Source organism: Manis pentadactyla, chromosome 11 (assembly GCF_030020395.1).
Source record: "Manis pentadactyla isolate mManPen7 chromosome 11, mManPen7.hap1, whole genome shotgun sequence".
Classification (NCBI taxonomy): domain Eukaryota; kingdom Metazoa; phylum Chordata; class Mammalia; order Pholidota; family Manidae; genus Manis; species Manis pentadactyla.
Window position 1 is genome coordinate 42,987,347 of NC_080029.1, and position 26,148 is coordinate 43,013,494.

Sequence of the window (26,148 nt, forward strand, 5' to 3'; positions counted from 1 at the left end):
AGTGAAACCCCGAGCACCACAGAAAAAGGCAGCCTTTGAGTCTGGCTTCGGTATACTGACCAGTGGGGAGTCCGTACGGAATATCAAAAGAAGGGAGTGTTTTCAGGGCCCCCCAGTTGTATGCCTACCTTAAGGAAAGATGTTTTGCCAGTGGATTTCAGCCCGGGGCAAGTTCACTCTTGATTCGGTGAGACCGAAAAATTACAACAAACATTCTTGGGGTGAAAGGGTTTACACCCACCTTTATTCCCACGGTGGCAGGTCAGTCACTAGAATCCTGTCCATTGAGAGCAAGTCTGCATGCAACAAGCTGGTCTCTGCCTCTGGGCCTCTCTGCCTCCCGCAGCCATCTCAGTCTCTGTCCTCCACGCTGCCACCACTCCAATCTCTGCTCTCCTGCAGCCTGGAACACCAGGTGGAGGTGGGGGTGGGGGTGGAGCTCCTTATATAGAGTCAGTAATAACATATTGCCCACACGTGTGCAGAGAGCAAGCCGACCAGAGTTAGGTGAGAATCCTGGCCATAGGAACCTTCACTTTCTCTATGAAGGTCATAATTCATCTCCAGTCACCCTCTCCTTCAAGATTTTTCCAATTCTTCCTTCCTCTTGTCTCTTCAAACGTAAGTGTAGTAAGAGCTGTTGCTACCCTGTTGAGATCCTACCCCCGGGGCTGTTTTACACACACAGTTGTTCTCAAATTTTAATTTGCATTGGAATCACATGGAGGGCATCTTAAACCATAGGTTACCCCCACTGCAGAGTTTCTGATTCAAGAGGCCTGAGGTGGCTGCTGAAAATTTGTACTTCTAACAAGCCCCCAGGTGATGCTGGGGTGGGAGGCTTAGAGAACCACTGCCCTGTAGCCCTATGTTGGCTACCTTTTTATAAATAATCCTAATATGAGTTTGCTATCTCCTCCTTCTGGAACCTTGACTAATAAAAATGGCTATGAAAAATTAGTTGAAAATAAACAAAGTTTGTTTTAAGATTCAACATGATTTGTGGGTACTTGTTTGAAAAATCTTCAAGTCAAAGAAGAGAAAGCTATAGGGATTTAGGAAGTCATTTGACCCAATCATTAATTTCAGAGTAGAAAGAATATAGACAAGTGCTTTACTTAAGATAACATTAGCCAGTTGGTGTCCTGCCTTTCAGGGAAGTCTTTCCAGGATACTATGCTGTCCCTTGTCATATGTCAGCTCCTACCCCTCCCATGACCTGCCTCTCCGCCGTTGCACATACCCATCCCCTAGACTGTGTAATCACCTTCTGTATTTCCCTTATCTCTAGGTCTTGCCATTGGGTTTCAGCCCCAGGCAAGTTCACTATGGACTCAATGAGATCAAATAAATGACAGTGGAACGTTCTTGGGGTGAAAGGGTTATACTGAACTTTATTCCCACAGTGGCAGGCCAATCACTAGAATCCCATCTACTCAGAGTGAGTCTGCATGCAGCAAGCTGGTCTCTGCCTCTGGGCCTCTCTGCCCCCACAGCTGTCTCAGTCTGTCCTGGGCGCTGCCGTCACTCCAGCGTCTGCTCCCCAGCAGCCGTGCCACCATGTCGCCCAGAGCAATGGGCGTGGCTCTTTATATACAGTCAATAACAAGGTATTGCCCACACTTGTGTAGTGAGCCAGCTGACCAGGGCCAGGTGAGAATTATGGCCATAGGAACCTTCACTTTCTCCACACTCTGCCTCTAGGTTTGGGCACCAGAGCTACACACTGTGTTTCAGGTAAACACGCACCATAGTTCGGGGCGACTTGGGATAAGATGTCTAGCAGAGTTTTCAGGACAGTGCTCAGTAGAGCCACATGTTTCATTGAGTTTTTGTGCTCATAAGAGATAAAGAGGCAATGGCAAGGCCCTTGTTTGAATGATATCTGGGAGTCTGATCTATTATCCACCAAGTTTTCTTGCATTTGCTCACACAGAACCTTACCTGACCCTTTCTTTCTTCCTTGCCTACTTTCCAAAGACCTTTTCCTGGTTCATCTTATCAGGTTGGCTCTATAAGTGCTCTAAGGACCCCACAACTCACACTCCATCTGTTAAGGTGATTGCTTTACTCAGCAATTGTAGCTCCTCTTTGCTCTGTTTGCTTTGACTTTTCTAAAGAGGTGCCCAAGGCACTGCCTGCCCATCTCCACCCACCTTCCCTGGGAGCTGCAGCCTAGTGCACAGAAACTGAACCAGGAGTCAGTATAAGGCACAGATTCCTTCCTCAGGATTTTCAACTCAAGGTAACTAGATTTCTTCTAGGAGGCTAAAGATGTGCGATAGGAACTTGGGAGCTTTGAACAACCAAATTTCCTGCAGAGAAAGGCAAGCAGTAACCAAGTGAGAAGAAATGAAGCTGATACCCAGCAGGGAGAGATGGGAAGACTGTTCAACTATACCACACCCCAGGTTCTAGTGGTTCCTGAGGTTTAGGGACATTCCTGGCTGTCCTGTCCCTCAGCTGATAAGCTCCTAAAAACTCCCCATTTTTGCTTAAACCAATTCAGTTTGGATTTCTATTACATGAAGTCAAACATTCTAATTGATAAAGTACCACTAATTTTCATCATTGTTGTTTACCTGCTCATTACTAGTTGTAATAGTCTGCATTTATTGAATGCATTCTATGGATTATTTAATCCACACAACACTCCTCAAAATGGGTATAGCAGGAGGGAAAACTGAGACTGAGAGAGATTACGTGGCCATCTTTTGGCTCAGTGTCCTGCAGCTAGACATGGCTGAGCCTAGATGCCTATTAAGTCTCCCCAGGACTATTAACCACCATGTTCTGTCTGGGTCTCAACTACATTAAAGTTTCTTTTCAAGTAACAGGCAAGGGAAGGAGAATGCAACATCAATGCTCTTTTCTACTCAGAATTCAGCACCTTAGAGTTGATCATCTTACTACTAAGTTTCACAGCATGCACCTTACACTCTGTGTATTTGCTCCTATGGTTTACTCTGACTCTACTGCCTATTCATCAGCCTAAAACTCTGCCGAAGTCCTGCTCATCCTTCAAAGCCCACTTTGATTAACCTCCCATAGAGCCTTTCTGCTTCAGGCTGAATGAATCATCCATTCCTTTTCGGCTTGCTCTCCAGTGGACATTAAATCATGGTTAATTGGCTACATGTCTGACTCTAATACTATGTTGAATGCTCCAGGCAGGCATGGAGCATGTATTCTTCATTTGTCTAACTCTTGTTCCTGATAAAATTCCTGCCCTAGAATAAGTTCTTAATAACTACTTGTTGAGTTAAGCCAATCTTGGGATCATGCAGAGCCTAACCAGTATAGATGAAGAAATGATATTCTTCTGCCTGGAAAAATATGAAAAATGGCACTAGATGGCCCTACTGCTATGGCTCAGGTGAGCAGCTGTTTTCACAAGGGAGAGGGGTGACTGTCTGGTGTGACTAATGAGAGATGTCCAATCCATCACTTCTAATACAGTTTACTCTCAATACCTGTTAAAATCTGAACCCTGCTCACTAGCTGAATTCACAATGCTCAGACACTCATTGTACTCATAGGAAATAGGAAGCAGATATGATTAATTCATGATCCTTGGCTACATCCTGGGCAACGTTCTATTTATATTTGCCAGGGCTGTCTTTATTTTAATTGAATGTTATGAGACCATATAGCAATCATTTTCAAGATTGGAGATGACTGTTTCATGGCCCAAGCCCTGAGCATGCCTATGGGCCTGGCTCTGAAGTTTAGAGTTTGCCTTTTAAGGACAACAATTTCAGTGTCTCCAATGGTTCACACTACTCTTGGTCTCTCCCACAAACCAAACTGTAGGAAGCAGCTGGCAGCAGAAAATGGCCATTGAGCTATATTGTCTAAGTACCAGGAGATACAGAAGCCAAGATGTAACACCTCAGTGACGTGAGGAAGCAAGAGAATTACTAGTTTGCCTTACAAATCCAACACTTGCTAGCTGCACATGTTTACCAATTTTTTAGTAAGTATTGCCAGTACTTTAGCTCAACCCTGACTCCACTTGCTACCCAACCAATTTTTGGGTTTCCTCCTTTCCTCCTATAATTGCTGAATGATCACAAGATGAAATGCGATATTCACTCAAGAAAAGATGAAAAGGCAAAGCTCTTGTAAAAATAAATTGTAAAAGATACTTAACAAGATAAATTAAAAATGACTTGAAGTATTTCAGTGTCAGCACCTCTTGAAGAACATGAGTAAATGAGAAAGCACTTAATTTTACAGTGTCTGTTCATTGAATTCGAAGTATTTGATTGGAAACTCAGTTGTGAAAGGTAGAGTAAACATTTTGGATAAGTAAAATAAGAACCCATGCATTTTGACACTTTTATAATAACAATATTAACATAGCATTAATTTAAGCATAGTAATCAGTTTGTAATGTTCTATTGACTTTTTGAGTAACTGTACATTCTTAATTTTTTAAATTAAAGAGTAAATAACACATTTTAATTAAGCCAACTTGGGATACTTAATAATAAATGGTACAGCTAACTCCATTTGTATGTACCTCTACTTATTTTTCCCAAGATTTAGAGAAAAACAAAAAGAACGAAAAGAAAGCAGAATACCCTTTCGTCCTAGGTGGAGAGGCCTGAACTGTCCTGCTTGCGTTTAAGTTACTCAGCTGTCTTGCTAGGTTCCTGTTGCAGATGATGGCTCAGGAACTCAAGCTTTCTTTTTTGGGGCATCCCTGCCTCTTGGTCAGGTTCTGATTTAATGCTTCAAGTGATTACTTACACAGTCCATGACATGTACTCAAAGCCAACTTAAGCCAAGATGTCATTGCCATTGCAGGATTGTGCTTTTTCATTTGACTGTTTCTATCTCCTTTCTACCATCTCAGAAGCACCTCACCAAGACGTAGCCTCCGTGACCCAGAGAGAATAGTCTCTGTTCTTCACCTTGTGTCCCTGAGAATAAACAAAACTCATAACTTACCAGGAAGAACACACACAAATGCTCCAGAGGGTGGCCAGGGCAGTATATCAACCTTGATGTTGATGTCCATCAATTGATTCTGACACTGTACATCTAATCATCCCAGTTGATCCTTATCAAATTCAACAGGTAATGTTTGAGGTTGCCCTGTGTATAGAGCATTTTACCTGGTTCTTAGAGATCATTTAAAAAGTGTAGGGTAAATAAATACAGAAATAATTATGGATGTTTTTATGTACATGGGTTAACATACACACATATTTCCTAGCTCCGACTACTGAGAAGACCTACAAACAGGGATACCCCAATAACAAGGAGCATACAGCCAGATCTTGGTTTCTAAATATCATTATCCATTTAAAGGAAATTGGGATCTCTGGAGAAATGACTGATTCTAAAAGTGGGGCATGGAAATGAAAATATGAACCCAGAGCATCTTGTAGTTCCAGAAAGTAAGGAAGAGCTCAAAAAACAAATGAATGGGGATATGTCAAAGGAACCCAGGAGTCAATCTGAAAGAACCCCCAAAAGCAAAACTGGAAGAATTTGAGCAAAAGAGTAAACAATCCAGGTTTGATCATACCGCAAATATAAAATAAATCCATATCCATATAAATAAGTAATTGAATAAAAAATAATGGTAGGAAAAGAGACAAATCTTCCTTTTATAAAATTTCCAAATAATATATGTAGAAAATCTCCCTTCAGAAGGTAAAGCTTACCACTTCCCCATTCCACATCCTGGAGTGTGGGCTGGACTTAGGGACTTGCTTCTAAAGAACAGAGGATGGAAAAGGGAGAAACACAGTGGAGAAATCAGACAAATGCTACCCTGGCAGGTGATCAAGGTTAACATCATCAGTAGTAAGTCACATAGGTAGCACAGAACAACTGATATCATGTGATAAGAGCACTTCACCTCTGCGATGTTCTTCCCCAAAATGCATAACCTCAAAATAACCATGAGAAAAAAACAGCTGACAAACCCGAATCCCAGGGACATTCTACAAAATGCTTCAATAGCATTTCTCAGAATTGTCAAGGTCATAGTTTGAAAAATAAGGGAAGATGAAAAAACTGTCACAGACTAGAGGCGGCTGTGGAGAGATGACGACTAAATGTAATGTGGTGTCCTGTGTGGCATCCTGGAGTAGAGAAAGGTCATTAGTGATAAAACTAGTGAAATCCAAGTGAAGTTTGGAGCATGGTAATAGTAATTGACAGTTTTAAGCTCTTAATTTTGACAAAGGCATCGAAAGTATGTAAGATGTTAACATTAGAAGAAGTTGGAATGAAAGGTACATGAGATCTCTCTATGTGTGCCATGGTGTTTGTTTTGTTTTTGCTATTGAATGTTTGCTTCCTTGGATAAGGGGACAGTTGCTGGGGAGTGCAGGCCCTCACAGACACTGGAGGCCCCACCCTGAGAACCCAGTGCTCCCCACACCAGGGTATGGTTGCTAGGCAGGGACAGGGGAGTGGTGGCTGAAGATCCACCTCAGGAGGCAGAGAGACAGCATGCATGAACTGAGGCTCCAAGGCCCTGTGTGTGTGACATTATTCCATCATACATCACTTACAAAAATAAATGAAAAGGTGGAAGTATTAAGAACTTCCTGACAGCAACTATAGAATGTCCACACCTGGGCGTGTGTGGTAGGGGCGGGTGGCGGGGTGGGGGGGGCGATGTCCTGAGTGGTGTCCTGTGTGACCCCACTGGTTGCTGACTCAGGAAGCTGGCCCTGGGCTGGCGACTCATGGAAGATTAATCAGGATAAGAGAGGGCTAACCTGGGCAGATCTGTTTTTGTCTATAGCAATGGATAGAGTCTAGAAGTGATTGAGGAAACACAAGAAGTTGATTTAGTTGAATTTAAGTCTGAAGGAAAAATGTATAGTGGACTAGATAGGAGACACTGTTGACAGTTTTACCAGTTAGGAATTCAACACTCAGGCTTAGGGAGAAAAGGCAGGAAGGAAGTACAACTTAACACTTTTATTTTCTTGAGGCAAACTATGTGACTGTGTTAGCAGTTCTAATTCAGAACAGGTGTATCAAACCAAACCATCTAATGTTCATTTCTAATTGATGGACTTATCTAAAAAGAACCTTTATCTTGGGGGCACAGAAATTGTCAACATAGACCCTTCTTTTTAGGAACCCCTTTTATAAAATTAGAAATGAGCTCAATGACTGTTACATCAAGACTGTGATTGCTCCTGCAATATATTGTGCTGCCAAGGCATTTAAAAATCTGTGTCCAGTTTTTCCTCCAGGCAGTTCTCAATCCAGTGTGAACTCTTTTCTTCCAGGTACCTCCAGATCATCAGCTACCCGATGTAAACCAGGGGCCAACTGCCCCAGTTCACACAGTGGCATTAGTAGACAACTGTCCCCTCTATCTGTCACTGAAGATTCTTCTGCTCCAATTCTTGAACTTCAGAGCCGAGGATCCTCTGGCATTTGTGGACATAGAACAGAGAGGCAGAACAGATCAGGTATGCTGGCGACCTCCCCTTAAACAACAGGTCCTCTAGGTAACCTGACCAGTCAGAAAGGTCTCACCATTGGCACAGAATGCAGAGATGTTACATGAACTTAGAGTGGGTGTGGGGAAGGTTTATCAAGTAGGAGGGGAAGGAAGAAGGAAAGCATACATACAATCTTTTAGTGGTGTAGGTGTAGTAAAGAAACTGGTTGCCAAAACCTATCACTGTAAAGCTTAACAAATGGTTAAACGATGACTTTCAATGAAGTTCATAATATAACCAGTTTTTTCATCTGCAGAGCATCAAATGACAGCATCTTTACCTCCACCCTGGGGTAACAGGACACTGTGCCCATTCTGAAAAGAATAAAAACACCAGTAAAGTCACAATCTGCTCTTTTCCTCACCAGGGCTGCCAGTCCTTGGAGCCCCTCTAGTTTCCCCAAATTTACACCTCCCTCAGGACACTTCACTTGCCTTCCTGATCAGCATTTACTGATCAGTCAAGACCTTTAGCCTTTTCTCCCATCCACCTGTCCGCTCCCCAACTCCTGAGTTACTTGGGTGACTGGAATCACTAGGTAAATCTCATGATTAAATCTATGGTTTACCAGCAAATTTATCATTAAAAAATGCAGCGAGGTCCACTAGGCTACTGCCCATTACTGACATTTTTTGGTGGACGTCTTACTGCCTTCGCCACAGAACGCTGTCAAGCCCTGAGTCCATGCTCACTCCCTCTCATCATATGACCACACTCCCACCTTCCCGAATTGTATGCTAACCCCCGCTTTCCTCTTTGCCTAAAAATGTCTCTGTTCTTTGTTTGCCAGTTGCCATCATCGGAACACCACCTTTGACTTGTATGTTTTCTACCTTTGGGATGTTAGCTCCTTTCCTTATTCAGGATAACTTCCTCTCCACCTCTTTCCCCTCTTTTCAATTTCTTCGTATCCTTCAGCTTAGCCAGCAACATTTTAAAATCTCTTGCATCCTTAAAAAGTATAACAACAGCAAAAACCAAAATACTCCATCCAAAATAAATGGATAGCAAAAAATAAAAAAGGAGAAAAAAAACTCCAGAACTTTGAGAAAACTGGCTTTAAAACAAAACCAAAAGAGAAATGGCAGTTCAGGGGACTCAAGTAGGGATGGGGGTAAACAAAAGTATAGAGGAGATATTAAAACCTCTTTAAGGGCCCTGCTAATTTGAGAAGAGGTTTTTTTATGAGAAAGATATGTTTCAAAAAATGACAATATTTTTAAATGGTATCTCAGTAACTGTGGACCCCAAGGCTAAAATTCTAAAAGAAGAAAAAAAGAAAGGACATCTTAAATCTTCAGAAGGTTTTAATTGGTTTTAATATATTGCAGTAATATTCCTATTATCTCAGTTATTTGCAGAACAGTATGTTCCACTTAATTAAATATGCTGGTTAATAAAGACTTGCCCTATTTATTTTACAGACTACAAATTTCAAAGACTATACCATTAAAGATCATATGGGACATAATTTACTCTTTCAGTAATCATTCAGAAGGCACTTGGGGAGATTCCAGGGCACCTAAGAGAAAAGAGAAAAGGAGAATTATCTGAAGAGCATCTTACCATGCTTTCATGAATGTTATGGTACTAACCCTCAAAACAAATCCCATGAGATAGATATTATTACTATTTGACAGATAAAGATAAGCCTGAAATTAAACATGTACTCAGGGCCATATAATGGCAGGGCTAGGAATTGCACTCGTGTTTCCAAATTTCAGGGGCCTCTACCATCAATTTATTTGATCCCAATCAAGATGCATAGAAATGAATGGTTCATAATAAATAAAATCAGTTTTAATGATATATACAGCACTATAAATCTAAGCATGACTATAGAAAATCATGCTAAAAATCGTCAGGTAAATAAAAGTTTTGGGAACCCAGTCTTTCCATGGCATCTGTAGATGGTAAAATCTAAAAGTTGGCAACAATTAAATCTAGTTAGCACAAGCATAGGTCAATGCTTTGGAGGGATTTAAGTGATTATAGGTGTCATCAAAAGTACAGTCCAATATATGATGGTGGTACAGAAGCAGTTTCAAAGAAGGTGATGATGAAGGCAGGTATTACCTCAAAGTGATATTTAGAATCTTTGTAGAATTATTCCTCCCTTATGAGATAGCCCCTGAGAATAATATGATCTGAAGTGAAGTATGGTATATCTTTCTCTTAAGTATCACCTCTCCTGAGCCTCATACAAGATTGCCATTCCTGTCAGGAAACAGAACTTTTTCTCCAAACCACTTCTGAAACTTCCAGTGCTTAAATGGAGAGCTCAAGCCTGAAACATACACAGGATGAGCATTTAGATAAAAATTTGGACTCTGGAGTCATACTGACTTGGGTTCAACCTTAGATAACCTTTAACACAAATCTCAGTATTTTTATCTGGGAAATGGGAATGTTACTATCTACCTAATTGGGTAGGTTTATATTCCCTTCCCAATGCAAAAGTCTCTTATTCTATCATCTTATTCACTTTATTGTTTTTTCTCTCTACTCTTTACATAAGCTAAATGGTCAGAGAGGGAATATGCAAAACTGTCATGAAGATCAGGTATTGTCTGTACACAGTCACAGGGGTGGGCTAACCCTACTTCCAGACTCATCTAAACATCCCTGCACCATGGAAGTTTCTCCTGATCATTTCCCATCTCAGCCTTTAACAAGTGCTTCTCCTCTGCCTCCATATGGCCTGTGTCTGCCATAGTTGGCCTTTACACACTGTATTGAATGTGTTTTCTGGCTTTCCACTAAGCCATGAGCTCAAGCTCTTTCATCATTGAATCCCTGGCATCCAACTGGCCAGCTAGCTCCTCGTAGTCCTCTAGGATTTTGTTGAAAAAAGGAATAAAAGAATACCAATTTTCATCTGGAGGCTGAGGCTTCAAGAATTCAGTAGTGTTTATCAGACGTGGAAGTCACATAGAAATTACTGTGTTCATCCTTACTGGTTTACACTCCCCAATGAAGAATTCACTTTCAAGGCTGGCTACTCCCTCTCCCCAAATAGAAAGCCTTAGCTAGGTGAAAGTTTTTACCCCAGTGGGGCAGTCATGCCTGGCTCATTAAGTGGTAGAAACACTTTTAGCAGGAGACCCAGCAGGTTCTGGAGAGGTAGAGTGAGAAACTCATATGCTTCCACCTGTAATCTGTGGGATGCACACTTTCTTAACCCCCAGGAGAAGCTTTATGCTTAAGGAAGGTGCCTGGAGATCTAAGAGAGTCTTGCAGACAGTTCTTTCTCCTCTCCCCCAGGATTCTATGACCTGGATTCTCAGCATGAGACTCAAAGTGACCTCTGCTCCCGTTCAACCTTCTGATAGGTACACAAATTCACTGTGCTGAACTTCTTTTCTCTCTCAGGAGAAGGCCTTCGGGATTGTCACTCTCAGAGATCTTTGACTATTATAGTGTGGAAAAAAATGCTACCAAATTTTCTAGGTAAATGTAAAAATACAAGGCCAGAAACATATTAAATAGTAATTTGTTCTCAGGTGGGAAGTGACTTTGTGTAGTCAGGACTTGCCCTGTTCGTGGGACACATTGTTTTTCAATTTAATAGTCATCTTTGCTGCAATTTAAAAAAAAAAAAAGCTCAGTGGAATAGAAAAACAAATACTTATTTCTTGTTCAGTTTTCATGTTAGCAGTCACAGTGCAGTTTTGGCTGGGTTCTGCTCATTCTCCCGCATAGACTGAAAGAATAGCTCTTACCTGGGATTTTCTATTCTAGTGACAGAGAGGAAGAGCGAGAGAACTGGTGGGACCTTGTGGAGCCTCTTGAAGCTTCTGCTGGAAGTAGCATACCTCATGTCTGCTCACATTTGATCAGACAAAGCAGGTCCTGTGGCCAAGGCCAAAGCCTTTGGAGCTGAGATGTGTAATGCACTTACACAAGGAAGTGAGTAGGGTACACTGGAGAACAGGGCAGCAGCCATCCAGTTCATGAGCATCGTCATCTCTCTCTTTTAGTGACAGTAGAAAAGAAAAACACTGTGATTCTACAGTCTGCCTCTTTCAATGCTGTTTTATACCCTGATTTCTACACATCTGCTTTCCTTTCCTGTTTTCAGGGGACAATGGAGCTCAGGCTCGTCCTGAGAACAGTGGCCAAGAGAACAGAATGCAGGCGTGCTGCCGGTCCTGCACATCTGTGCTTCTGAAGGCTGTCTGGGGACTCTTGATCATCTTGTCAGTGTCGTCGTCTTGGGTGGGAACCACACAGATTGTAAAAATTACTTATAAGAACTTCTACTGTCCGTTTTTCATGACTTGGTTTTCAACAAACTGGAACATTATGTTTTTCCCAGTCTATTATTCTGGTCATCTGGCAACTGCTCAAGAAAAGCAATCTCCAATGAAAAAATTCAGGTAAGTTTCATGTTAAATGGCCAGTAGGGGATGTTTTAAAATAATTTCATGCAAATAGGCATAATTTTTGGAATATTTTGCAAATATTTTTTGGGAGCTGGGCTGAGTTGGCTTGGAAAGTGTGGAGAGGCAGGATCTAAGGTTGGTAACGAACACGTGAACACTTGGAAACAGACTCAGCCCTGACTGAAACATAGTTGAGTACCTACAGCATGCCAGCACTGTGCTGGTGCTTTCATATATCTTATTTAATCATAATTGGTGACATCCATCTTTTAGGGTGGTGTTATTATCTCTTTTTTAACATGAAAGGAAACAGATTTAGGAAGGTTAAATGACTTGTCCAAGGTCACACACTTAGAAATAATGCAACCAAGACTTAAATCCAGATCTATTCATGTCTAAAAGTTATATTTAAAAAGAACACCCCAGTGTCTCAAGTGCCCCACCCCACCATAAAAAAAAACTGGACTAATAAAATCAATTGTTACAAAAATATTTGTCCAGTACTCTGGACCCTGTGGTGCCTCAGCAGATGAAATGACTTGGTTTCATGCAGTGGGAATTTGGCCCTGGATTGGCTTAAAAGATGACAGTATTTGAGGACTAAGAGCATACGGGACCCTCATCTGTGGCTTGCCAGCCATGACCTTGGTGGTGCCGTGGTTCTGGGGGTCACTCTGTGCTGACCCTGGCTTCCGCAGCCCCACGTGGACAGCTCAGGAAGTTGGCAGGGCAGTGTCATCCAGCATTGACAGGAGGCAAAAGCAGTATTTGGGTCAAAGTTTCTTTGCTAATAGACAGCTTCTCTAAAAGGAAAAGCCCAGACCTAAGGAATAACTTACAGGCACTCTGATCACTGAGAGGGAACAGTGGTCAGGACCTCAGTGGACGGCAGGAGGAAAGCAGCGGTTCACACCACCTCATTGCTTCTCAGCAGAACAACAGTAAATTTGTCTTGCAGGAGCCCACGTAACCTTTCTTTCTTGTTCTTGAACCTAATGAAAAGAAGGGATGACTATTATAATCGGTGCATTATAAGACTGTTCTTAAAAACTTAACACACTGTGAAGGGTATATCTTCAACTTTACCAGCCTGGAAGCACCTGAAAATACACAAGTCACACTGTGAACTGATTTTCCATGTCCATGAAAATTCAATTATAATTAAAGAAACAAAATAAACATAATAAATGCTTTCTGGTTTGGAGGAAAGAAAAAAAGCCTGATACCTGTTTGTGATTGCTAATGCTACTTTCTATTTGATTCCCATCAAAATAGGCATGATCTTGGAGCATAAGCTCTTTTTCAATAACATTATTTAATAAACAATTATAGGGGATATAATTATTAGACTAAAATCTCCCCATTTGAAAATACATTTGCCTAACCATAGTGTGTGTGTTCTACTCATATACTCCTATGGTTTGGGCAACACATACTGATGAAAACAGTAAAAACTTAATATGGGAAGTAGTACCTAAGAACACCTCAACACATGGGCAAGTCGATTTTGTTTAAGATAACATTTACAATAACAGGCTGCTGCTGGCAGAATTGATTTGGGAATGAGCTTCATCTTCACCACATCTCTCATGTTGAACTAACTGAATTTAGAGAAATCTGTGATTTGCCAAGACACCTCCACCTGTTAGTGTGGGTGGAGTGAAGTTGACCATTTCTGAAGCCAAATCAGAGAGTTTTCATTGTCAAGCAGAAAACAGCATCTTTGAAGGGGATATTCTCCAATGGCCCTCTCCATATGAGAGGTAAACATTGCCAGAAAATTCTAAGGTTCTTGAGCTTTTTCCCCTGTAGACTCACTAACAATCAGAAGGCACCTCCCAAAGCTCTCATGGCAGGAAAAGGGGAAACAGTGTATAAGACTGTAAACAGAATTTGTCCCTTAGCACCAGACCCACTGATGATTCTCTCCTTTTCTCTTGAATGGTATTAAAGCATTTCCAGTTTTTCCTTATCATTAACATCAAAAGAATTTTCAAGAAAGTATCAGATCTGGATGGTAAGGTTGTCCATTTGGAACTAGTTTTTGATATTTCAGTCATTCCATTTATATGCTGTCAAGAGAATTCAATTGCCTCAGTTGAATTTAAAATGTAAGAAGAAAAAATTACATACTCTAGTTTTAACAAGAGTGTTTTCAAAAGGAAACAAATCTTGGGAAAGCATGGAACTAGGGCCAAAGATACCTTTGTCTGTCAGGCACCCATGAAATATGCTTAAATGCCAACTGACATACAGACAGGGCTCCCTAACTAGTAGCTGCTGTAACAATGATGAACATAATTATTGGTGTCCCCCCAACTTCTAAGCTTCATTCCAAGTTTTGCCACCTGTCAATGCCTCTTGTCTAGAAATTCTGGTATCATCGCAAAGAGAGACCCACTGTTACAAGTGCTTCTCTTTAGAAATTCATTCTTTGAATTTTCACATTTCTTAGCACTTAATACTTAAGTAGCATAAGGTCCTACACAGGTGACCTGGCATTTGAATGGAGAGCGTTTCCAAGTGCCACCAGAGCAGTGACCAATGGGGAGAAAGTTGGCACTGAGAGAAGGGAAAACGAAGGGAACAAGGAGGAAGCCCATACCTGGGCACAGGATGAGCGAGGCAACGAGAACATTCTCTGCCAGGCAGCAGCCCTCTGCATGGGGGCCCTCCCTGTCGGTTTGCCTCTGCAGGTCTTCCCCACAGTCAGAAGGGTTCCTGCACACACAATCTTTCCTTGCGAGCACTCAGTCCAGCATGACGGTGGGTTCTGGGAAGGAGGAACCACCCCTGGCTAGGGCCAGTGATAAGAAAAGAAGTCCTTTATCCAGAAACAGGTTTGTTCTGGTTCTTCATAATTGTGAATTTCAAAAGGCATTTAGTTTAGTTGTAGATTTCAAAATAAACCCATGACTCTCAACTCCTTTCCCTTGCAGATTAGGCCCCAGAGCAAACTCCTTTGTAAGCAAAACTTGTGTCCAGGATATTCTCTGAAAACTGCTGCTTTGTCTATGTGTGGCTGTGATTCAGATGATCTCCATGGCTGCACAGTCTGAGGGAGGTCGTCCGTTTTCCGTGTGTGTGTGTGTGTGTGTGTGTGTGTGTGAGCACATGTGATTTCTGTTTGTGAAAGCCTTTGCTTTTAGGTATTTAGTCCGTTTATTGAACTTTTGTCTCCTTCAACTTAAAATTTACCTTTGGGAAATCACATTTTTCATGCTATGAAAACCCTTCCTTTGTAGTTGCCTCCCACATAAAAGTAAAACCACTACACAGGTTTCTGTGTGTGAAGTCTGCATTTTTAGCCTTCCTGGATTCGCTGACCAACAATTCTTGGCATTCTCAGCTGCTTGGGAGCAACATTTACTAGGAGCTTTGGTACTGAAGGCCGAGCCCCTGTGCTCAGAGCCTCACTACTTTATCCCTCCCTCCCCCCATGTGGTCTTCTTCATACATGTGAGGCAAACACGGGCTGGAGATTACTTTGGTTTGTAATACTTTGAGGCACAACTATTTCTTTTCAGAAAAAGCTGGAGAGAAACCAGTGCTCATATCTGTGGGCAGATTTCACTACAGGCATTCGGACATCAGTAACTTGCTGCTTTGAACAAGATTATTTATGCTACTATTGAAAATACAGTGCCTGGCACATGATAGCTGCCCGGTAAATGCTTGGATATTCATGAGCATCTGAGTGAGAAAATAAGGCTACGTTCTCCCAGCGGCAAGCCTGTTTTCAGTTCATAGTCAGATAAGCACTGCTATTCTATCACTTACGTTATGGCTTGTCTGTATCACTAGCTTGAACATTTTGATTAAAATGGCCTCTTGGGCCAAATAATCAGTTTAGTCAGAAATCAAACAAATCAAAGATTTAACTGAAATGACTATTTTTACACAAGTGCAGACAATTCCTCCACAACAGCCAAGTCTTGGTATATAAATAAAACTTGAGTTTTATTTTATTTATTTATTTTACCATTTTGGAGTTACCACAGCAGCTTTCTTCTTTTTTTTTTTTTTCATTTTTCTCTTAAAAATGCTAGAGGGAAAAGAATTTAGTCAACTGGGCAGATACATTAGAAAGAGGCATAGTGTCTTAGGAATAATAAAGTCCCGAGCTGTGTGTGGCTTTGAATAATGTGAGAGGCTGCTAGTGTCTTAGTTTGGTGTGAAGCTGCCATCTTGAGCCTCTGCATTCACCTTCTGGGAAAGAATCTTCTGTCTCTCTTAGTAGCTAGTGATTCCAGCAACTACTCATTTCTATATTTCTCCAGGCTTCTCTGAGAATGTTCAGCAACAGCAGAATGGCTGTCCCAGCATCACCTAGGTAGGAGAGGGCCTAGCTCTGAGCCAGAGAAGATGTGGGCTCACTACCACGGAATCCTTGGTGCTACTGTGGCCTGCACATGGAAGAACTGACTTCAGTAGGCTCCATAGACACAGGATAGGTCTGGAGGGTTGGTGCTCTTTCTGAAAATGGCTGTCAAAAGTTGGGCAATGCAAGATGTGTCCTGATTAGTACCTGACTGTTACCCTCTTTTTCTTCCTTAGGGAATGCAGTCGGATTTTTGGTGAAGATGGTCTGACGTTGAAGCTCTTTCTTAAAAGAACTGCTCCCTTTTCTATTCTATGGACTTTGACTAATTATCTGTATTTGCTCGCTTTAAAGAAGCTGACAGCCACGGATGTCTCTGCTCTGTTCTGTTGTAACAAAGCCTTTGTCTTCCTGCTGTCGTGGATCGTGCTGAAAGACAGGTTCATGGGAGTCAGGGTAAAGGCACACTTGATTCACTTTGGGAGGCCCCTTGATCATGAATCCTTGGCATCAGGAGAGAGGCTTTGTTTCATGGAGTTCCTGTAGAACTTTGCTCATTGGTTTGCAGTACAAATTGGAATCTGAAGATGCATTAGGACGCCAGGCAATTATGAAGGGATAAAGATATTGTTTCCACTGGGCAGTCAGCTGATTTCAACAGGAGGCATTTAAACAGATAGGGAAAATAGTTCTTTTTTTTTAGAATCAGTGGTATGGTCAATTCCTCCTATCTTTTGGAAAGAAGGTTCTAAGGCAATTAGCTGTGGTAAAGATTCTGATTTCTTTTTCCAATCAACATGTTGGGACAACTCCCTCATGTTTTTGTTCCCCAGAAATGGATTTAATTAATACTGGTGTAAGCAGATAAGATTATCAAATAGTAATTAAAGTCACTGGTAATGGCACAATACTGCTAAAAGTGGCTATGTATCTAGTGACTAATCTAGAAGTGGAACTAAAAACAACAACTTGTACTTTTGGGTACAAATCCTTAATTGAAGTGCATTAAATTTCCACCAATCACTTCAATTCTGAATTTATTCCCTTCAGAAGTAACATGGGCTTTAAAAAATGGTGTTTTGTGTACTGATATTCCATATTAGATTGATTGAAAGCCACACAGATTCAAGAGGCCGGATCTCATTCATGTAATCTGGCAGGCCACCGTGATGAAAACATTGAGGAAATAATTATTTAGGAACAGGTCTAAATGAAAAGCCTTTTCCCAGAGGATAAACATCGCACAATTATTGTTCTCTGATGAAAGACATGCCCAAGATTGGATTTGGAACATATTTTGCTATCAAAATATGGCTCTTGTTGCAGTGATCCCAGGATCCTCACCCAACTAAATGCTGAAATTAATGTCTGTATTAGAGAGAGAGTCTATGATAGCCAGAAAAAAATTTTAATAGCAAATTAGCACATTCTAGTGGTTTCTTGGGAGCTGCTGATGTTTGACATGAACAAGCAGTAGAAAGCTCTGGCAGAAGACGGGATGAGAAACTCTGAATCAGTGCACGAACTATTAGAATTTATCCAGATGTGATATCACACTCTCTGCCAGCTAATCTTAGATTTGGCACCCAGAAGGCTTAACACCATGTTTTCTATATGGAGCATTGGTGCTGGCTTTGCATCATCAGGTACCCTGGCAAGTTTGTGAGAGCAGGGGCCTTCCCTGCATCGCTCACTGCTCCATTCAGGAGGGGCTACAGAACATGCAGGGCCTGAAGCAAAAGGAAAATGCAAGGCCCCCATCAAGAAAATTCATAACAATTTCAAGATGGTGAGAACAGAGCATTAAACAAAGGGTAGGCCCTTTCTAATCATAGGGCCCACGGCATCTGCACAGGTTGCATGCCCATGAAGCCAGCTCTAGCCTATATCTAATCCCTACAGTAATGCAGGGACCAAGTAGGGGCTCAGACATTTGAGGGGACAGTGAGTGAACCTGTGCTTATGAGATTTTTCCCTTTTTTGTCTGTTACCACCATGGATCACTCATAAGAATTTGGAGGGGAAAAGAGAAATTTAGGAGCTTTTCTGACCTTTCGATGGCATCAGAATACCTAGAAGAAATCAATACATTCACTATGAGTTTTACCAGTGAGAAAATCAATTGTAAAAGAGCGAATTAATACATTTACCCATGGGACCTACTGAGGCAAGAGGTCATATAAAAGAGATTTGATGTTTATTTGAGGACTTTTAGGGAAAAACACTCAGCTGTGTAACTTATATTTAAATCACAGATTTAGGAAACCTGACTAGAGGCTGCAAACCATTGGCATTTTTAAATTGGCATCTGTAGTGGATTGAATGATGGCCCCTAAATAAGGTAATCACATTCTAATCCCCAGAATCTGTGAATGTGATCTTATTTGGAAAAATGGTTTTTGCAGACATAATTAATTTAGGGCTTTTGCAAAGAGGAGCTCTCCTGGATTATCTGGCTGGCCCCTAAATCCAATAATAATAAGTATCCTTGTAAGAGATACACACAGGACAGTAACACAGAAGTGAGGGAGACAATGTGACCACAGAGGCAGATTGGAGCAATGTGGCCACAAGGCCAGGGAAGCTGGGGCAGCCACCAGAAGCTGGAAGAGACAAGGAGTGTATTCTCTTTTAGAGCTGTCACTGGAAGCATGGCCCTGCCAGATGTTGAACTTCTGGCCTCCAGAACTGAGAGAGAATAAATTTCTATTGTTTTTAGTTACCAAGTTTGTGCTAATTTGTTACAGCAGCCTTGGGAAACTAATACAGCTTCTGTAAGTACTTAGAAAATGTTAAGTAGACAGTAAGTGCCTGTTAATAGCATATACACAAAGTAAGACATCATAGATGGCAAAACGGTAAGCACTAATGTCAAGCCTGCTGGGAGAAGTGAGATATTTTTCTTTTTAAATGATGGGAAGTGCTTTACTTCTCACTGTGTGACATTAGGAAGTGTTTAATGCCATGTTTGAGAAGAATGTCAAGGTGTAATTTTAATGATGTCCATAATCGGGCCATGGAATATGAGCAGCACCAAGACATATTCAGCATTTTGCTTCTTGACAGTATCAGCAATTCTCTTCCCCCCGAGGCATATTGAGAACATGTATAATTAGGTCATTTGAGAAATTAAAGGACGGCAAAGAGAATATTGACAACATAAATGCAGCTTTTGTTGCCTACATCCACAGATAATCTAAAGTGGAGGCTGTAGATGCCATCCCACTTGGACTACACCTTCTTTTTTTAATCATTCAAGGGGTGCTCTCAGTCATCAGATTTCAATTTGTATTTCTGACTCATTCTGAGATTCCAGTAGTATAGAAACAGATCGGTTTTGTAATTCTCATTTGCTTGATCTGTTTTATGTATTAGAAATAACTTAATATTTTGTTTCCTTGGATTAATGATGGAATTACAGGTAGAAAGGAAATCTGTTTTAGGTTTAGTTTGAATTATGAAATCTTTTTAACCAATTTGTTGGTAAACTTTGGTGTGTCAAAAAACCCTTTCATGAGCTTATAGCTGATATGTGATCATCCCCTGGAAGTTAGTAAACTTTTTTAAAAGATTTTTTTTAATTGCAAAAATGTTGGTAAGTCAGAATCCAGCTTTTGCAGCTTTGAAGATGGGTGTTTTCCTATTTCCAAGATCCTGTCTTATTTAACTAGAGTTCTTAAATTCATGAAAACCAGAGAAACCACATTAACTAAAGAAAAGTTCCTTCTCAAAGAAAATGAGCTACTGCCTGGGGATTTTCTTCTCCATTGCTGGTATCTATGTCACTCCAGTGAAAAGTAAATATCAGACTAGAAAGTTAAAATTCTTTCCTTAAGATATTGTCCCTCCCATTTTTTATACTATTAATTGAAATTTTTCTTTCACTTGCAAATTTCCTTGAACTTAACAAAGAAAATTGGTGGGTAGTGAATGGTTCAGCAGACCCCAACTATCTTAGCAGATTTAGGATGTGAATTCATGTCCCTTCAGCTTGGCCTCCCCATATTTTCTAGCTGTAATTGGGTCCATATGCAGCTCACTTCTCAAACTAAGGCTTTTTTGGAGACTTCTAAGATCCATCGAGGATGAACTAGAGTATGTCAGTTTGACCAAATCTTTGATTGCTTAAACTGCACTTTCCTGAATTCTAACCGAGCTCCAGAGAGCTCTAAATCAGGACACCGCAGCTGAACTGCTACTGATCTGTTGAGAACAAGGGTGATGGTCAGAGCAGGTCTCATTGGCTGACATATTAATGTGTATCCCACCTTCAGCCGCTGACCGTTAGTTTTGAACTCGAGTATATCCCTGCCCTCCGTGTATCTCTGAGGCCCTCCATTGCAGAGGCCGCTGAAGAGCCAGGGAACCTCCTCCATGCTCCACATGGCTTCAGAAATAGAGTCAGCCATGTGGCAAATTAAGGAAAGCTACTTTGGTTACACTTAGAGAAGCAATTAAAGGTTCGTCTCAATACCCTGAACCCTAGAAGAGCTGATATTGTTGTGTGAATAACTGGAAACCATTTGTCAATGGGAAACCCAGTGAAGGTAATGAGGCCTGTAAACCCTCACCAAGAGCCAAAGAATGCTGGACCCTGTGGTTTTTGAGGGCCTGGATACGAGAAGATCCAAGAAAATAGCCCCCAAACAGATGCTTTTCTAGCCTTTATCTGTACAAACTAATTCTTTGGAGGTGAAAGAACCCACCATTCATGCAGGGTCACAGGTGGTAGACAGGGCAGTGAGAGCCCCAAACGTTTCCCTTTAAAGCCTCTTAGGGCTTTAGGAATAGGCTCAACCTCAGGGTCCCCCTCCGACTGGCCCTGAAAGTTGATATGCAGGCTCTCAGGGGGCTGAGCCTTCAGAGGAATGGAGCAGGGAGGTGATGCCGCTCAAGCGGCTTGCTGGCACAGTGGGCTAAATAACTGCTCTTTCTCAGATATTCACCCAGGTGGGTACACCATGATGTGAGAGGACCAAGAGGTTTACAAAGTTAACAAAGAGGCATTGGCAGGTTTGGTTACCAGCATTCTCATGCAAATAAGATTCAGTTAATGGTAGTTGTGGGGTTTCTGTCTCATGCAGACACTCCTGGTTGGTTATGGGGCTGGAACTGGATCAGGTTCTGAGGAGAGCCATGCGCTTCCCAAGCAAAGCAAGGGGCTCCATGTGATGGTGCATCTGCAACAGAAGAGCTCCTCATACGGCTGCTAACATGCTCAGAAGCATTTCTGTGGTTGGCACCATGTGGGTGTGCACACATGAGCACCTCGGACACAATATATAGGGCACTGGCTTCCTCCAGACACATTTCCAATGTCCTGAGCCTGAGAAGAGTCATTTTATGTTTTTTTGTCGTTGGGAAGAACATACTATTAATCCTTTCTTGATGACTGATGGATTCTGAAAATGTGCGTGGTTCAGATCTGTGCTTAGGTTATTTGTTCTCTGGAAATTTGAAAAGCATTTACTCTGCAGTTAACCAGTGGTGCCAAGTAGAGCTATGCGGGGCTCATCCCAATGACCACTCCAAATGAGCCTTCCACAGAACATTTTCCTGAATTTTCAGATGAGCTGAGCTCCCTTCCCTTAGTTCCAACTGCACAGATACAAAACAGATTGAAAATTTCTTAAAACGTGGCCAGAGAGAATTTGTTCTATAGGATAGTTGATAAATTTAAATAAAAATGTGGAGAATAATTTAACTTATCTTTCCCCCCAGGAAACCATGTAACCTATATATTACTGTTCATACGATAGAAAATAATTTTCCTGACATCTCAGATATTCAGATTTTCATGCTTTTAGAATTTAACTAGCAGCATTGTCTGGCCCCCTAAAGTGAAAAATGCTTCTCTCCAAGAAGGCAATTGAAAGAGACACTGGTATAATTGATATGTCAATTTAAGTGGACCAGGCTAATATTTTCACAAGCACTGGAATATAAAATGTAACAGATCTTTAAAAGGCTCATGATGTTTATAATTTTGAATTGTTATAAAATTATGTAATCTTTGTCCATATCCAATTCCTATCTTGAGAAAACTTATAACAGAAATATCGTGCATTTTACTAATGACTGACCCAGAAAAAGAAGAGTTTCCAACTGGGGTCATATCTTAGGGATCATATTATTAAATATTCATCAATTTCCAGCACTTTTGTTTTTTGCATTTTTTTAATATGGGCTGTTTGCTTTCATAATTCCCTAAACCCAGAATTATATATTATACATAATAGCCTAAACCCAGATATTACATATTATAGAATAATCTTAATAATTTTAAATATGAACCAGCATATCATGCTAAATTTCATTAAGATTAGCACTGTGTTCTATTAACTGTCTTGAAAAAAACACTTGTTTATTTGACCAAGAAAATACAAGTGATGTTTAGCCAAAAGAAACCAAATATTAATTCAAATTTATTATCTTATAAGTTATGTCTTATTAGGGCCATCTATTTGTACACCTGAATACTTTAGTCCTTAAACATTATTTAAACACATAAACAATCCAGAAAATGCCAGTGTCTAATGTGCCTCCCCATTTCTCTGCGATCAGCCCAAATCCCTGGCTGAACTATAAATCCCCAAATCAAAGAAAATGATAACCCTCACAGAAACTCCAGGTCTTGATAACTCTTTCACCATGTTTATTTATGAGTCTATTATTTCTTGTATGGAAAACTTCCCTGACACCTCATGGTGTGTGTATTAAATTCTATTCCCTGTAGTTCAAGGAGTAGTCTAACTAGAACACATGCCTGGCAGCTTTAGAGAATATGATATTCACTCAGCAAGAGAAACACCTCCCATCAAGCAGCCTCCCGGAAAACGCTTTATGAAGACAGTTTTTCACTGCCGACAGGTCGGCGTCTATTCTCAACTACTCCTGCTGTTTTTCATAAAAGATGCTTTAGTATGGAGCCAGTTCTGAGACCGGCTGTGCACTTTGCTCTTGGTGATCATTAACAAAAGAATTGCTTTGGCAGCATCTAAATTATATGTGTCATCATTATCATACTTTGCACTGACCTGAAGGAAGTCTACAGTTACATGTTGAAGATCTACATTTCGTTGCAATAAATAATTGACTAAATAATGTTTGGAAAGGTGAAAAAAAATCACATGTTGAAAAGCTATTTACAGAGGGTTTGATTTACTTGGGAATGAATACTCAGAACTGAAGCTTAACAAAATTAGTCATGTAGTAAACATTTCTCACAAAGTTTCATCTTGATTTTAAAGTGAGTGAGACTATTTCACAAGGAAATGACATTTTGTCCTCTATTCCAGGATTGTTATTTCACGGTTTACTACAGTTTTGAAATGTTTTCCAGTACAACCAGTTCAAGATAATTAAAGAAACAGATGCAAACGCTCATTTCATTAAGGACATGGATTCCTGTTTTGAATATACCAAGGGTCATATCCATTTATAGTAAACCATTATGAATTTAATCAAATTATGAATATTTCACTTTATGCAGTTAATACTCTAGAATAATTAAGTGAAATTCTCTTTCTGTGGTTTAATTTGCATGTAAACAAACAAACAAAAAGAACTGGCCTCCATTTGACATTCCAAGTGTCAGTACAAACTCAGCTCACTCCTTATTAATTAAGAGAGATCATTCACTTTCTTTTTTTAACCTGTGACTTAAATTTTGTCTCTTAGCTGCATCAATGTCCCTCTAGTCAAGTCCTGGTTATATGGAGATCTTCAGAAACATACATTGATCTAAGGAGCTGATTAAAATGTATATTATAAATTGTTTGAAGAAAAAGGATTACATCTATAGATTTCATCTATAGATGAAAATACTTAGAAGCTATTTCCTATTAAATTTATTTCACTAATATGGTTATTAATCTCTACAAAGTTGAGCAAAAAAGTTAAACTAAAATTACAAGCCCTTAATTAGAATGTGAACGCTCTGATAGTCTCTGCCTGCATACTGATTTCTTGTTAATACTGACCTTTCCTACATTTAAACAGCAATGTACAAGAGGCAAGTGGGTTTGAGAAGGCATTTAGCAACTCTCATGAAGACTTCAGTTACTTGCTCAGAGATATGGAGGCATCTATTTTTTTTTTAATTTCTTGGCATTCTATCTGACAGATAGTTGCTGCAATAATGGCAATCACCGGCATTGTCATGATGGCGTATGCAGATAATTTCCACACTGATTCCATCATAGGGGTGGCATTTGCAGTAGGCTCGGCCTCTACATCTGCACTATATAAGGTATGTTGTGCACTTTCTTTTGTAGTCAACTGTCATTTGTACCTCAGACTTCAATATTAAAGTAAGGAAGGATGAAGAAAATCTGAGCTAGAAGAAAGATAGTTTAAATAGTAATATTGAGTACTCATTTATTGATAATACTGAGTACTTGCTACATGCTGGGCACTTGCCAGAAATTTTCACCTGCATTAACACACCTTTATGACGCATAGGTACTTACCCCATTTTTCAGATGAGAAAACTGAGGCTTTGAAAGATTTAGTAACTTGCCTATGGTCATATAGCGGGGAAGTGATAGAGCCAAGATTTAAACTTGCCAGCCAACCCCAAAGCCAGTTTCTATGCCCCTGCCCCTCCCAAATTATGGACCAGATGTAGCAGTGGCTATGTGACTGGGGTGAGAAAGACCTCTCCTCTCTTTATGTGTCTTTAATTTCATACTTAGGGTCATTCTTTTAACTCCAATGAGGCTTCAAAAATAATAAACAAGCTGTCCCCTGAGAGTTTCCTGTTTGCTACACATTAACCCTGTACCACAGAAGCATCTGTTGCTCGCAGAATGAAGGGCTCTTTTCCTCTCCCAAGATACTCAGTCCCCACTGTGTACTCAGTGCTCTTTCTCCTGGAGCTGCCTGTCCTCAGTGAGCATTCTAGTGAGTCTTTGCCTCCCGCGAAGACTAAGACAGCAGGTCTAAAATGTTATCCCCCAAAGCTCTGCTGTTTGGAGACAGCTTTCTGGAGTAGCCAACGAACTGCTTTACTTTACTTCTCCTGGTGTTTTAATGAGAAAATTCTCTCTGAAAGGCAGCAATGTCCTTTGTGCCCCTCTGGATGCCTGTTCTGATTATTCTCCAGCATGGCAGCTCAGAGGACACTGAGTATATTTCCATATCAACATTTCCTGGTCCACTGATTCTGTGACTAGCTTGACAAGTATTCACTTAATCGCCATTAGTGTCTAACTTGCCCCAAATGGAGACTTTACTGAGATGTTGGGTAGGACCAAAGAACAGCATGTGCTCAAGTTCTCTTGATTAAATCTCTCTGGAAAAAATATAAGAAGTTCAGCTGAAAATTAAAAGTAATCTCCGGAATGGCTATGTGACTGGGGTGGCTGTCTTACAGAAAGAATTCTCCTGACCATGTTATAGACACACCCATTCTAAAAATGATAATATTTCATATGTGCACCATAGAAAAGACCTGCTCTATGCTACATTGTTCAAGGATTAATATAGGAAACAGAGGGGTTAAAAAGCGAAGAAAACTGGGCCACAGAGACCTGCCCCCTCCCGCTCCAGCCTGATGTGTGACTGGAGGCTAGCCACTCATGCCTCCTTGCCATCTTTCTCTGTACATTGATTTATATCCAGAAAAAAAATGTATTTTAATCTGGAGAATAAACACAGTATTTGTGAAAATATTTAAGCTCAGAGAGAAAAGTGCTTATAAATCCAAGGTGTCATTATTCTTTCTCTCAACATAATGACAGACTTTCTCTGTCCAATTTAGTTTTTAGTGTCTGTCAAAATTAGGGTCAAATGAATCCCATGCTTGAAGGGAAGAATCAATGGCATCTCAATTCTTGAAGATTCTTCTGGGCTCGTTTGCACTCTTATTTATCACTCACCCCATACCCAGAGCTGATGGTGGTGTTTAACCCGAGCCGCTTTCAGCACTGGAAAGCATTCATTCTGTGACATT

The 26,148-nt window shown here is 40.7% G+C and overlaps 1 protein-coding gene across 1 annotated transcript in view; it reads left to right on the forward strand.

Moving 5' to 3' along the window:
* SLC35F4 (solute carrier family 35 member F4) overlaps positions 1–26,148 on the forward strand; it is a 204,144-nt gene that overhangs the window by 173,540 nt on the left and 4,456 nt on the right. The window contains exons 2-5 of the mRNA XM_036918803.2: positions 7,269–7,454; positions 11,569–11,866; positions 16,430–16,649; positions 24,319–24,444. Coding sequence (XP_036774698.1) covers positions 7,269–7,454; positions 11,569–11,866; positions 16,430–16,649; positions 24,319–24,444 — 830 coding nt within the window. The remainder of the gene's footprint in view (positions 1–7,268; positions 7,455–11,568; positions 11,867–16,429; positions 16,650–24,318; positions 24,445–26,148) is intronic.